This window comes from Prunus dulcis, chromosome 1 (assembly GCF_902201215.1).
Source record: "Prunus dulcis chromosome 1, ALMONDv2, whole genome shotgun sequence".
NCBI classification, from domain to species: Eukaryota; Viridiplantae; Streptophyta; class Magnoliopsida; order Rosales; family Rosaceae; genus Prunus; species Prunus dulcis.
The window spans coordinates 32,737,962-32,752,196 of NC_047650.1; the positions used below are offsets into that span (position 1 = coordinate 32,737,962).

General features: G+C 39.5%; 2 protein-coding genes across 6 annotated transcripts; one reads left to right on the top strand and one right to left on the bottom strand.

Moving 5' to 3' along the window:
* The first annotated feature begins 117 nt into the window (after window positions 1-117).
* On the top strand, window positions 118-6,278 carry LOC117616695. 3 transcript variants are annotated; one of them, XM_034346088.1, is made up of 7 exons: window positions 118-357; window positions 455-580; window positions 666-920; window positions 1,988-2,396; window positions 4,401-4,779; window positions 5,860-5,937; window positions 6,024-6,278. In XM_034346088.1, exons 4-7 carry the CDS (start codon window positions 2,002-2,004, stop codon window positions 6,030-6,032), a joined length of 861 nt encoding a protein of 286 aa, XP_034201979.1. In that variant the 5' UTR covers window positions 118-357; window positions 455-580; window positions 666-920; window positions 1,988-2,001; the 3' UTR covers window positions 6,033-6,278. The 3 variants fall into 3 exon arrangements, with proteins under 3 accessions (XP_034201979.1, XP_034201977.1, XP_034201978.1); XM_034346086.1 differs by having other exon boundaries at window positions 6,062-6,278; XM_034346087.1 differs by having other exon boundaries at window positions 455-524; window positions 6,062-6,278.
* A 4,035-nt stretch (window positions 6,279-10,313) lies between these two features.
* LOC117616700 (glycosyltransferase BC10-like) lies at window positions 10,314-13,738 on the bottom strand. 3 transcript variants are annotated; one of them, XM_034346095.1, is made up of 3 exons: window positions 13,305-13,693; window positions 12,381-13,037; window positions 10,586-11,224 (listed from the first exon to the last, which is right to left on the bottom strand). In XM_034346095.1, the coding sequence occupies exons 2-3, from the start codon at window positions 12,906-12,908 to the stop codon at window positions 10,586-10,588; spliced, it is 1,167 nt and encodes a 388-aa protein (XP_034201986.1). In that variant the 5' UTR covers window positions 12,909-13,037; window positions 13,305-13,693. The 3 variants fall into 3 exon arrangements, with proteins under 3 accessions (XP_034201983.1, XP_034201986.1, XP_034201984.1); XM_034346093.1 differs by having other exon boundaries at window positions 12,381-13,177; XM_034346092.1 differs by having other exon boundaries at window positions 10,314-11,224; window positions 12,381-13,738.
* Window positions 13,739-14,235: the final 497 nt, after the last annotated feature.

Here is a 14,235-nt window from a genome sequence, read left to right on the forward strand (position 1 = left end):
ATAGGGAGACGCGGGAGCCGTTGGATTGTTGATCAAGGGCCGATAATGCAAGGCGTTGGACGGTTCAAGTGTGACGGAGGGTGGGAGGGGTCGTATAAAGCCTGGGTTTTGAAAGGTGAGAGTGCATTTCGTTCCATCAAAACAAGAAGAAGAAAGAGGAAGAAGAAGGAGAAAGAACCTCTCTGTCGTTTTGGCCTTCGGTTTTTCTTCTGCTTTAGAATTTAAAGAGGAATTCGGGAAAGAATTCGTAGAGCTGGACTGTGTGTAATGTTAAGGATCTAATTACGAAGCTTTTCTCTGAGCCTGTTGTGTGTTCGCGGGAGAGAGAAGGAGAGAAGGAGAGAAGAGCTTGCAGAGGTTGGTGATGGAGAAAACAGAGCTCGATTTTGGTAGTTTTAATGTAATCTGATTTCTTAGAATGACCGGGTTGTTTTGTGCAATTTCTGTTTTGCAGATACATTCAGAAGAGCTTTTGGAGGAATTTGAAGTGAAATCGATTGCGATTTCCTGGGATAATTTCCAAGGTGGATCTCATTTCATTGAAATTTACAAAGAAAAGGTCGAGAAATCTAGTTTAGAGGTGAGGGGAGTTGGATTTGCTTAATTTCCTAAACGATTTCACTCCCCTATTCTAACTCATCGTTCGTTTGATTTTGGTTTCACAGGTACATTTCCAGGAGATTTGACCCTTTTTTTGTTGAAGAAATCTCAACTGGGGTATGAGATAAAGAAGAACAAGCATCTCTCATTCATGAGTGTCAGGGACATAGGCTCTAAGTTTCAATCATTTCGTTGATTTTCGGCTCTAGATTTGCATTTTGCAAAGTCAGAAGGCCTAGAAGAGCAAGATTGCCCAAAAGAAGCAAACTTTCTTTTGCAAATTCAGGATTGTAGCTGCTTGCGAAATCTCAGTATAACAGGTGAGGATTCATTTTCCGAATCCTAGATCAGTGAAACCAAGTCTCGGGCTTAGGATTTCACTGGCTGATTTGATTTCCTTCCATTTTCGGTTCTTCGAATTTTGATATCTTTCTACTCAATTTGGTTTCTTCAAGGAGGCTCTCACTTTTCTCTTCTTTTTCCTCATCTGCAGCAGAGTCCAAGCAATTGGTTTCTCTGTTTTTTGCTTTCGATGTTCAAAAGCAGATAACTTTGCAACAGAATTTTAAGCTTTTCAAATGAAGCCAGCCGAGTTCCTTGACTCTCTCTCTCTCTCTCTCTCTCTCTCTCTCTCTCTCTCGCTGGGTCTTACATTTGGATCCATCATCTTTGTCCATCATCTTCTTTCAATTTTCTGTCATCTGCCTTCTGTGCAAGAATTTTCAATTTCAAAAAAACTAATTGACCTTTATATTTGGGAAGATTATCTCTTCTTCTTCGTCTTCTTCTTCTTCCTCTCCTCCTCCTCCCCATTTTAAAGGCTTTTAATATATTTTTCTGAATGATTTCCGTCTGTATTATCAGCATTGAAAAGAAAAGACCTTCTCTATGAAATTATACCCGCTGTTTTGTGAAAAATCTATCTGTCTTTGGTGTTCTTTGCTGGCAATCCGAAGTTTGTGTCTTTTCCGAAATTCAAACACCAGCAGAGTACAAAATCTTCTGTTTGGTTCTCGGGAAACTGATACAAGAAAAAACCGAGCTAACAGACGTAATTGCTCAACATATTTAATCGCAATTCGTTGGAAGCGTCTGATAAAAAAAAAATATATATATATATCAAAGATACAATTTTCATTCTTTGTCCTTTCCCTGCCTTTTTTTTTTCGATCTTCATCTTCTCCGTCTGTTTGGGTAGGCCTTGCTTTTCATTTGAATTTTATTTTTAGGCACTCGCAGTTGCAGAGAGCCAGCCACAATCCAATTCCAGATTCTCAGTTTTTGCCATTTCCGTCCCTAACTTTAATTATGAGAATTAACCGCGGTTAAAGTGTAAAAAGTCATGTTAACCAACTAACCGCTGTGATTAATTGGCATGGGTGGACAGGTGTACAAAAGGAGATGGAAAGGGACTGTCTTAGGCACACCCATACTAAAGACACCCACAATCCCAACACTCGAGACAGAACCGCAGGGGACGCCTCAGCCTCTCTGCTGTTGAGAGCGAGCTCCGATGCCATACGACACGCAACGACGTCGTCCGATTTCGTTTTGCAGTGGGGGAACCGCAAGCGCCTCAGGTGTATGAAGATCCAGGTCAAGGACAAGGGCAAAGACGACTCCGACGCCCCGGTTACCCGAACCACAGTCCGGGTCGACCGCCGGGTCGTCCGACCTGATAAGGACCCGGCCAATCAGCCCTCCACGGCCGGTAACTCTAATCAGACGAATGGGTATTTGAATCTCCGTCAACGGCCGTTATCTCCGCAGCAGCCGCCACTTCAGCGTGTTCTCAGGTTACCACTTGCACTTCACGCTTTTGCTTTATCTAATCTATATCTATTGCTTCCACGGGACGTCGTTTCGGTCCTGCCTTTCGTTAACATGTAGTTTCGTCGTTTTGTGGGGTAATTATTGGTGGCGTTTTGTCGTTTAAATTAGTGGCGGGTGGGCCAGGTGCGCGGGTTTTGTCGTTTTTAGTTATTTTGGGACTTGTTGCCTACGGTTACATCTGTACAGTTTTTGTGCGGTTTTTATATATCCCTTGATCTCACCGTCGATGCATGAGTCATAATCATCAGATCAGGAGATTTTATATTCAGACTTGCTTGATTTTAGATTTTAGATTTGTGAGGAAAAATCTCAGATGATTGCGTGGCCAATTTCTCTACGTCTGTGAAGGTCAAAGAGAATAATTTTGTTAGGTAAGTGTTTGTTGCTTTGATTAGATTATTTCATATGCAACAATAGAGTGATTACAAATTCTGTTATCTTCTTCCTTGTTTGGTTGAAGAGAAAATCTTGTTTGCGTGAAGGGAAAATCTCTGATTTTCTTGTGGAAATTTGTCGCTTTAGATTGGATTGATTTATATGAGTGGGACTGGATAAATGGATAAGGCTAGAAAGCATGGAATTTTGTCCCACACCACTGGTTTTTTATATTCCTGGCCTGCCATTAACATGGCTGTGTTTAATCCTATGTGCTTAATGTGTAGTTTAATGAAATTTTGTCGGAGGGTTTTTGAGATTAGGAGTTTTAATGATGAAATTTGGGGCTGAATTTGTTGTGAGGCTTATCTGAATGATCCACTCTCCAATTGGTCAGGTGGGTGAAGAGATGTAAAAGCCCCAGAAGGAGAGCTCATGGTAAGTGCATGAGGGTGCCTTCTTTGTTTGTCTTTGTAGGAAACTACTAGCATATGATTGAATTAGGTTGCTCATGTAGTCATGTAATCTTTTTGGCTTGATTGTGCACAACATAAAACACATTAACATAACAAACAACTTAAATTGGAGAAAGAGAGTCTTAGTGCCATAAGGTCGAGCATTTACCCTCACGTTCACGGCAAGAGTTTGACTCTTCCTCGTTCGTGTTTTTCAGGATGCGGTATTAAATTATAGTATCATACAAGATGGTGGATCATTAAGTTGATGTCAAGCATTATTGATTTGATACTAGTTTTAGTTTTCTTTTTTGGAATGAATGCCTTATTTATTGTGATTGATTTGTTATTTATTTTAGACATGATGTTAGAGCTGATTTGATCATAAATCTAGCATGATTAGGCTTGAGTAAATTGAATTCCACTAGGACTCGTAGCAGGCTTATTTTGCTCATGGTCACACCGGATCGGAGCTCCACTACATCTTAGCATGATAGCATCCGATCCATAACGACCGGCACCCTGATTCCATGGGCTCATTGGAAATAGGAAATGGGCAACTCCTATTCCACGTGTCCACGGAAAACCAATTCTTCAACCCCGTTTCTAGCCCTCGGATCACTGATGGATCAGGCAATGGATCCACTCCTTCCACGTTTCAACACGTGTTCCTTAACCCCACAAAAGGCACTCTCAATCCAACGGCTAAAATCATGCCCAAAAACCAGCTGTGCACGTTATACAGTACATCACATCCCTTTCCTCTCTCTCTCGCTCTCTCTCTCAAATATCTAACTTTTCATTAAAGAAAAGAAAATTAACAACTCCCTCGTTTAAAAGCAGAACACAAAGGTCCCCCAAAGAAGCCAAAAACCACGCTAATTTTCTACGCAAAACCCATTACAAACTCTAAGCCTCTCTCTCTCTCTCTCTCTCTCTCTTCTCTCCAGTCCACCGATCTAGATCGTCTCAAGGCCATTCCCGTAATTTCACAACTACCCACATAAATTTTATTTAATTTAATTTTTTGCCCAAAAAGTATCATTTATTATGTTTTGTGCCAGCTTTTTTATGGGTTTATTGAATTCAATTGATTTGATTTGATTTGATTTTGATATGCGTATCTGAATTGTGTAGAAACTCAGAGACCACAACAAGTGCCATGAGAGGCCAGAGCAACGGAGGCTTGAGGGGAATTGTTCCACCCGACAACAGAGGGGGTGCGCACGATAAGAAAGGCAACCACCACCATCACAACCACCACCACCATAATAATGAGAATAACAACACCAAGTCTGCAGCTTCTTCGGACACGGCGCACGATAGTAAGAAGGGGGGAGGTGGGTCTTCATCGGGAAGCGGCGAAGCAGCGTTGGCGCCACCGATGGTCTGGCCGCCGAAGTTCGTGATTGCTTTGACCAACAAAGAGAAAGAAGAGGACTTCATGGCAATCAAAGGGTCAAAATTGCCTCAGAGACCCAAGAAGAGAGCAAAGTTCATTCAACGCACCCTCAATGTAAGCTCCTCTATTTTCCTTTTTTAGTTACTTTATTAATTAATTAGTATTAATTAAAACTAACTAGTTTTTTTTGTTTTTTTTCTTTCTCTTTTTAAAATAACACCATTGCCTTGCAAAAACAAATCAAAACCCAGTTTGATTTTATTATATTTATATGGTTGTTTTACCTTGTATTTATGCAAATTGTTGTTGTGACAAAATGTGGACTAGCTTAGAAGGAAGGAAAAGTAAAAAATAATAAAATAATAAAAAATAGAATAATAGAATAATAAATAGAACTTTCTGGTATTTGTTTAGTTTGGGTTAAAAGAAGCCGAAGAAGATTGCTAAAGTGACAGCAAGAGCAAGGCTTACACGTGTCCGCCAAGCCATGTATGCATATACCTAATATGCCTAAAAGTTTGTTTGCTGTCCGCTGGAATAGTATTAATAGGACGATGGTTTGGGTTAAGATTAAATTCTATATTATTCATAATAATATGATAATGAAATATTTTATTTAGGGTCGTCTCGTTTAGTGGAAAACTGGTGTTACACGTGGCAATACATGGTTGTTGCTTTTGGGTTGGTTATCGTGGTGATGGACGGTGCGTGGCGTCTCATGTCATTTAGTGGGCATCAGTGGACGTTTAAAGCAAGTGGGCCTTAATTCTTTACTAACCGACAAAAAAAAAAGGGCATATGGGTCGAAACGGACCCTGGGCCTGTTACCGTTGGTTTTTTTTTTGTGGGGTTCTTTTTTGGAGATAATATGCTTCGTGTTGAGGGCATATAGGTATTTTCACTAGCCCTTAATTATGCTAACTGTTTCCCGGCTTGGACCGCACTGCCAACAGCTGAGCACAAAAGCACGAAAGCTGACTACCCACAATGCACCGTTTTCGTTTTTTAAGTTCCAAACATAGCAAAACTCATCAAAGTGCTTATCAAAAAGCCTATCCAGCTTTTTCCCCATTACCTAAAGCAAAAGCTACCCTTTTGCCAGTCTGTTTTTGCTTGTTTTGGCCTCTTCCTTTTAATTAGCTGGAAGATTATTGTTCTAATTAGTTTTTTATTTTCTGTAATTTTGTTTTATAGCTGGTAAGCCCAGGAGCATGGCTCTGTGATCTGACCCTAGAACGGTACGAGGTCAGAGAGAAGAAGATTTCCAAGAAGGTATTTTATTGAGTAATTTTCTTCAATTCAGGGCCTAAATCAAATTTCCTTAATTTGCCTTTAATATTGATATTTTTATGCAGCAGAATGAATAGTTTTTGTGTGTTTTTGCATGATGCTGCAGAGACCAAGAGGGCTAAAGGCGATGGGCAACGTGGAGTCTGACTCTGAATAGAAAGGAGTTTTAGTGAAAAGACTGATATAGCATTTTCGTTTTTTTCCCCCTTCTTTTTTTGAAGGTATGAGAAAAATGTTAGAACTTTGTAAAAATCTTCACCTTTCAACCATCAGAATAATGAATGGATTCATTTCCGGTCCTGTATACATAGTCTTGTTCCTCATCTTCCTACTGAGTTTGTTTAATCAGAACAAGAAAAAAAAACAAATCATCACGTCCAACTACACGAACAAATGAAATTTCTCTCTTTCAAACCCTAATTGTGAAAAATAATTAAAATAAGCTTCAGGGATGTAATTCCAGTGGTTAGTCATGACATGTTATACAATCCAACAATTTTTTGTTTTCTTTTCAACCTACAACACATTTTCTTATGTCGTATTAAGTTAGAAAAAGAAAAGGGAATTAACGATGTTGTACAGTCGTCCAAGCGCACGTGAGTGTCTTATGATTGTTCATATATTAACATATGGGTCTCTGTCTCACATGCACGTGAGTATCTTATGATTGTTCATATATTAACATATGGGTCTCAGTCTCACATACATCGATGACTTACGGTGGAAGTGCTTGGGCAAAATCAGTTTCAGACTTCACCATCCGAGTGAAAAAGAAACTCGAGACTCGATCGCTCTCAAGATGTGAAGAAAATCACGAAATTGACTCTTGAGACGAGATTTGAGACTCTTTAAAGGTTAGACTTCAAGAAGGAAGAAGGAAAAAAACAAACCATGACTCTCTTTAGCTGACACACGTAACGTAAAACCACAATATATGAATTTGCAAAGCTGTTAAAGACAATGACATCTAAAAATTTACCTGATACAGGAGAAAAACCAAAACCACAACTCCCTTAAGTTACCTAGTCATTAGCAAATTGAAGGGCCACCTCTAATTTATAATGATAAGACATAATATCATTGTTTGGTCGCAAGATTTGTGTATGCCACTTTACATTATGTGGCCTCCCTAATTGGTATTTTGATGTGACACGGAACACTTAACGCGGTAATTTAATTTCTTAACGTCATTGACAATTTCAATGAAAATCTATGACTTATCACATCAGGCCACCAAACCAAACCCAACTGAATTAAACTATTGGAAGAGGAGAAAACATGGGTCCTAATTCAAATTAACATTCATAATTCGCCATCATTGACGGGAAGACCTGAATTAATCCCCTTAATTATGCCACGAAGAAGCATAAACACATTTTAAGAATAACATCTGCTCTGTGAGAGTTTGTGGAGACAGACAGATCCACCACCCACCGTCTAGCTGGTTCTCAAAAGGCAATTATAATGCTACCTGCGGGTCGTGAAGAAAAGAGGAAGATTTTTCAGTTTTAATTAGCCCCCAAAAAATAGCATGGAAAATACCCCCAATAGGCCCTAAATATACCCTTACCCACGGGGCATATTTGTCAATAAACACTGAAATTAGGGATTTTTTCAGGACCCAAACACAATTGCTATAGTCGGTGACCCAGAGCCTATCAAATTATAAACTCATTAAGTGTTGCTGTTGGAAATACAGCTTTATTCTGTTAGAATAAATGATTAATTAACACCGACTTGTCTACGCCGCTTTTTTGGTCCATTATTTTTAAGGAAAGCGAAAATAAAATAATTTAGATCTAGATTTGTAATTTGTCGCTTTTTATTTCCAGGTAATGAAAATGAAATAACAATTTGGATATTAGTTAATTTTGATATCACAAGCTAGACAAACACCATTCTCAAAGCAACTCAAGCATCAAACACAGGAGGAGGAGGAGGAAGACAAACGAAATAAAATCAATGAATTATTTACTCATAATAAGGATAATAATCGAAATCCACAAATACAAAACCCATAGTAATAAACCAAGTGCATTATATATGTAGTCTATGCACCACAAAAACCCATGACACTGAAAATCCTACAGATCCATAATCACCAGCTACTAAGATGACAAACGATACTAATAAAAAACCAATCAGAAACCCAACCGCTCTCTACACAGCCCCAACCATAGTTGCAGTAGTAAGCGAAGACTCAAACCCTGAGCGCAGATCCGAAGACGATAGCGGCGAAGGCGGCGGCGAAAGCAGAGATGAACGACGGGGAGATGGAGGCGGATGCGGAGGTTGGGCTAGGAGCTGGAGAATCGGCGGCCTGAGCGGCGCCGATGACAGAAAGGACGGTGACGAAGACCGCCATGAGAGCCACGAGTGAAGTTGCCTTTGAGACTGCCATTGTTGATTGGTGTGAGAGTTTCTTGTGCTTCGGAATCTAGGGTTTTGGGAATACGCAGAGAGACTAAAGCACAAATATCAGAGGTGGAATGAAGTAGGCTCAAGGAACGTATTTATAGCGGGGATTTTGCGCTGGGGTCAGGCAGCCTGGGCAGCTGCCCGGTTCTACAGGCTGGCTACTTGTGATTGGTTCAGCTCGACAACTCACACCGCTGGTCGGGGTAAATTTTTCTCTGTGGGCCCCACTAGAAACCAGTGTCTACGCTTAGTCGTTTCACGCACGATTTTACCTTCGTCTGAAACGACGCCGTGTGTTCACATTCCTTAACGAAAGGGGTTTTCGCTTCGCGGCCGAGTCGACACAGTGGAGAATATATTCGCAAGAATCTTTTAGCTTGCGACGCGCGGATCAGATTCTGTCCGTACGGTGTCATTTGAGTCACATCACACGATGAACGGTCCAGATGAACCCGTGGGAACACGTGGGACACGTGGGAATGGAAGATGTTATAACGGTTTCGCGGTAAAAAATTTGGTTTTTAATTTATTTTTAAACTTAAAAAATGGCCCACAATGCGCAATCAGGGAGATTACAGCGCAGAAAACACAGAGAGGCTGCGTGACTTTCTGGTGAGCGACTAGATGGCCAACAGGCGATCGACACGTGGGGATTTCGAAAAAGACAGGTTGTTCAATTGCGAGGAAAAAGATACGACAGGTGTAGGGTGGGATTTAGTTCTGTTGCTTCTGATATTTTTATTTCGCGGGATTTCCAGAACATTCGGTTGGCATTTTGCGTTTTGGAGTTGGGGGGGCGCACGCGGCGGATGAAGTTACCGTAATGCCCTTGAGAGTGATTGGGTGCGTGTCAATTTTATATTCACGTTCACTATGAGGAGCTATGAGTATCTGCTTAAGAAAACCAAAAGGAATGTGGCGCTGAATCTGAATGGGTTTGAAGTCCATTAATGCGTTCCAGGGCTTTTCAACATTTTGTTCCATATTCCATGCCGTGCCCACTGGCTAATGGGTTTGATGTGGGCCCAACATATTCTTTTCTAGTCAAATCCAAATAAAGAGACCGGGTGTTACGGGAGCTCCTATAATCCGGGCCGGTTTATGTCGTCGAAGGTTAAATTCAGCTGTCTAATAATAATATTTTTAAAGTGTTGATAAACGAACTCTCAAATTAATTGAATACACGGAATTACTAAACTATTTATTGAATTACTAATTCACTCTAGTATAAAATGACCAAAAATGATATATTGAATTGTGAAACAAATGTAATGTTAATAAATACACCCTACTCTAACTAAATAAATAAAAATTACACCTTACACACCATATTCAACCAAATAAAACTTTCTTTTTCTTTTTCTTTTTCTTTTTCTTTTTCTTTTTTGGGTTTGTTTGTTAACCTCAATAATAATAAAAAATGAATAATTAGGGAGGGACCAACCATAAAGCCAAGCAGGATTAACAAATGTGTCTAGAGATGGGTAAGTTAAGAATTAATCTTGTATTATGAGACAACCATCACAATGTCTGTCTGATTCATATAGAACTGCAGAATTAATGACAATGATGATATTAGTGTGTATCAGGAGTATTTTTAAGTTTTTATAATGGTGTATTAGTGTGTATCAGGGGTATTTTTGGTAGTTAAATAGGGTGTACTTAGTTAATTTTACATTTTAATTTAAATATTAGAGTATATTTAGATCATAAGGTGTGCTTAGTTAATTTTAGAGTTCGTTTAGCAACGCTCTACTTTTATTGATCGGACAATTATGAAGACTCCCACACTACAGCCTCACACAAGTGGTACGCAGCATAAATGGGCATGTAAACAATAGAGAACCAAGCTATAGAACCGTTGACGCACGAAAGTTCCACAATACTGTTAACATATGTGCGGGCGACTACGAGTAACTGTTAACCTAGAGTCAGAGAAATGAAATTCAAATATAAAATATTTTATTCTAATGTCGATTTCTGAATACAAAAATGTGAATTTGATGCAGTGCTAAATAAGGTGTGCTACTTCTCTGTACATCTGATACTGTTGTGGACGGGGGTTTGGCCAAAGAGCTATCAAGTGAACCTCAACTAATAATAATATTACATCTGAGGTTGAATTCTATGATGACAAATAACACACACCACAAACAGGGAATTTTGCATGCTCTTCGGCTCGATAAGTTTGATTTGACTGAGGATTTATGTGTTAGAAGCCCAAAAACTTTGGTGCTAAATGCAGAATAGGTTCCATAGCACTTGGAGCAAATTTTCTTCCAAAAAGAAAGCAGATTGAAGAGTTCCGGTCGTTGTAAGTGCAGCGATGACCCTCGAGCATTCTCTTGAAGAATTCCTCAGTGATATCAGCTCTTCCAAAGGTAGCTGGGTGAGGTCCACCCCTTGACCAATCCACCCAAGTGATGCTTCTGTTTGCTAAGGAATTCCCTGCTTGAATGGTTAGCATGGTGGGGAAATAGTGCTCATCAACGTAACATGCGGGTCTACAGAACTTTTCAAATTTTTGGTAAAATGTTGTATCTTCGACAATGCTGATGGCAAGCTTCCGGTTAACTTCAAACCATTGGGAGCCCTTGCGCCACTGGGTTATATTCACTTCAGGTGCCATGTTATTATTATAGCGTCCTCTCCCGAATGGCCCAGGGTCGTCAAATGCACCGATGAAGCTGTACTTGGATTTCATTAAGTAGTGGTAAATGACACTGAAGTTATAGAGCGGAATGCAAGATTCGGAAACAAGAATGAACCATTCATTGGATATGTCAAGCAATGCATTAGCAAGGAGCCTTCTCTCAGCATCACACATACTCATTCTTCCCCACTCAGAAACCTGCACAGCAGAAAACCAAAACTCTTAGCAGATATGTAAGAGATATTGCATAATATCTATCCAGATTTGAACAGCAAAAATTTCTACAGCAGCAACCAAGATTACCTCAAAGAAATTAGACAAAACAAGTTATCCTCAAGCTACAAAGCAACAACAATATACTTTTCCCTGGATACCCTGTTTTTGAAGCTACTAACTGCGGATCATGAGTTTCTCTTTTGTTCAAAACACCCAGGTTAAAAAGTAAAACAAGCAGAGATTTTATGGAATATGTTCATGAATCTGAAATAAATACTTGGTATGTTTCTATACAAGCTTGAACTCTATCACAAAGCATCATTCACATAAATAATTAATTTCTTCCTCATAACCTGAAGGCAGATATCATGACAGTATGGAAATGTCATGATTGTGGCACGAGAACAAGTCAGGAATCAAGAACGTAGATAAAAAAAAACATCAGGACTATGTGAAAGAGGTCCAGAGTGCCACCCAAGTAGTCAATGCCTTTACATCAGCTGTTCATCATGTACGAATGCATTTATGCATCTGCTTTTTTCATGTTTATAAACACAGGTGTTGTAATAGTCTCAAGATCCAAAAGTTAGCAGCAGATGGAGTGGACCTAGTGGAGTTTCACATGCAGGATTGTCAAATTCATGGAATAAAGAGTCAAATCCATTCACTTAGTTGAGTTTGCACTTGACACACGAGTCCATGGAACAAATACGGCGTCCTGCCCTCCCCAAGAGATGGTCTATATATCCTACATCACTGTAATTCTCAATACATGAACATGATAAAACTGACCAGTTCCTTTCTACCAACACACAGAAAGGTAGTTTTAACCCTTGCTTTGATGATAAGCAAAAATTACCAACTCTTGGAAAGATGAATTTCGGATTTCATCATGTCTTAAGCTTCACATACATAACCTAACATTTTTAAATGCAAGAGACCAGGGTGTGTGCTCACCACAGAGCAAATATAGAAAATCAAGATGTGCAGAAAGTAAAAACCAGATAAACCAGTGATAGAGAACTAGATACCTAAGAATTTACCACAAAATAAAAAATAAAAACTAAAAAAATAATTTTGTACTTGCTGAAGGATGCTTAGTAGAACATGCAATCTCACAAAAGGATAGAATATCGACCTGGCTGGGAATGTGTCTCCCATAAAAAACGGACGAAGTGTGAAAATGAGGTTGAAATGACGGCAGTGAATGAACGTAGATTGAATAACGTCCTTCATGTCCCTTCAGAAACCTCTCCCAAAGGGGTGCAAGCGGTAACGGCCCCCTGGTCAAGAACATAAATGCAATCTTTGGAACTCTCTCAAAAGGATACTTCTTTATTCTAGGCATAAGAGAAGCCCTCCACAATAATTCCTTATCAGTCATAGTGTGTTGAAGATTTGATGGCGGCTTAATCCACCGGTCCAAACCACTCGGTTCCTCATAGCATGGCTGGAAAGAGGACGTGACCGTTGTCATCACCCCATTAATTCCAAAATGACGAATCGTCAATATGCTAATGACTGAGAAAGTAATACAGAAAAGCACAAACAGCACAAATAACTGAAGTAGCCTTATCGGCAATGCCTTGGTTTGGTTTGTCCTGCCAGTAACTCCGGGGTCCTTGCCTTCCTCTAATGGCACAACCCTTGATTGCATGGTTTGCATCTTGATTAAAACACTGCACGAAAATCAATTTCTAGCTCTTCTGATTACTACAGAGTACCTCCAAGTCTCAAAATTTTTGGCACCTATTGACTTCTCTCAAACAAGAAAACCCACGGTCCAAAATTGCATCTTGCATCACAAACGGTGAAGTGAACACGAATTTAATCACATTGGAATCTGAATCTCTCAGTTTTCTTCAAAACTGCAACCCCACCAAATAAAAACACACTGCACAGATCTGAAACTAATACTACAGTACTGAACACATACTGCGTAAAAAATTTTAACTTTAGCACATGGGTTCTTAATAAACTGAGCTTATATCAACGATCTAAGCTAAGATCATACAAATATGGATCGAACTTCTCTTTCACCAGAGAAAAAAGTATGACATACCATGTGACTTTTGAGGTTGAAAGCTAAATTGATGAAGACGAATGAAGGATTTAGATCCTTGTATTTGACTGCTTGAATTGCGCCCAAGAATACGGGAAGTGGTCAATTGGATGAAGAACAAGAGAACAGAAGGAGGAGGTCACGCAGAGGAGACTTTGGCGGCAGAAACAAAAAGGTGCAGTGACCAATAATAATGAGAGAGCTTGAAAAACTTGGGGAGAAGTCTTGACCAACTGAGTGTGCGCGTTGTGTGTGAGATGAGAGAATTTTGAGGAAGACGACGACTCTGATGATCTGTAGAATCTCAAGTTTTAAGAATGTCTCTCACACGGTGCGGTGCGAGTGAGGAGGGAGAGGGGATTGAGCTTGTCGGCTAAATTGGGAGTGTAATATATAAGCACCCATCCAGTTTCATAGCTTGGTGGAAAAACGAACTTGCCTCATTTGTTGCGTGTGTGTATTTTTGGGTAAATTCATTAGTAACTAAAATGATAAAAATTTACCCTTCGGATGCTATTACTATGTTTTGATTTTTTTTTTTTTTTTAGTAGAAGCGATAGTCTCTGAACTAAATGAAAATGGGATTTCTCACACACATACATCTATAATGTCGTGGGATTCAAACTTGAGACCTCTATTATACAAATTAAAATTTTTCCACGCACTAGACCTTGTTGGCGATACACTTTGATTTTAAGATGGGCAGATAACATTAGAAACTTTATTTTTTTTATTATTAATTGCAAGCACCCTATTGGAACACGTTTCACCCTATTGGAGCATAATTAGCATCAAAGCAAGAAAATCAACTATTTTCCCCCCTCATAGCCGCATAAAAGAACAGATAAAAGGATAGAGTATAGAAGCCTAGGTACAGATGTAAATGTAATTATTGGTTAGAGATTGGGTTTAGTTTAAACAAGTTAATGAG

Excerpts from the sequence above, each read along its gene's own strand:
- LOC117616695 (XM_034346086.1), top strand. The coding sequence starts at position 2,002 with ATGGAAAGGGACTGTCTTAGGCACACCCATACTAAAGACACCCACAAT. Across the intron at positions 4,780-5,859 it reads TCATTCAACGCACCCTCAAT|CTGGTAAGCCCAGGAGCATG; the intron begins GTAAGCTCCTCT and ends TTTGTTTTATAG. Across the intron at positions 5,938-6,061 it reads AGAAGAAGATTTCCAAGAAG|AGACCAAGAGGGCTAAAGGC; the intron begins GTATTTTATTGA and ends ATGATGCTGCAG.
- LOC117616700 (XM_034346092.1), bottom strand. The coding sequence starts at position 12,908 with ATGCAAACCATGCAATCAAGGGTTGTGCCATTAGAGGAAGGCAAGGAC. Across the intron at positions 11,225-12,380 it reads GGAGACACATTCCCAGCCAG|GTTTCTGAGTGGGGAAGAAT; the intron begins GTCGATATTCTA and ends TCTGCTGTGCAG.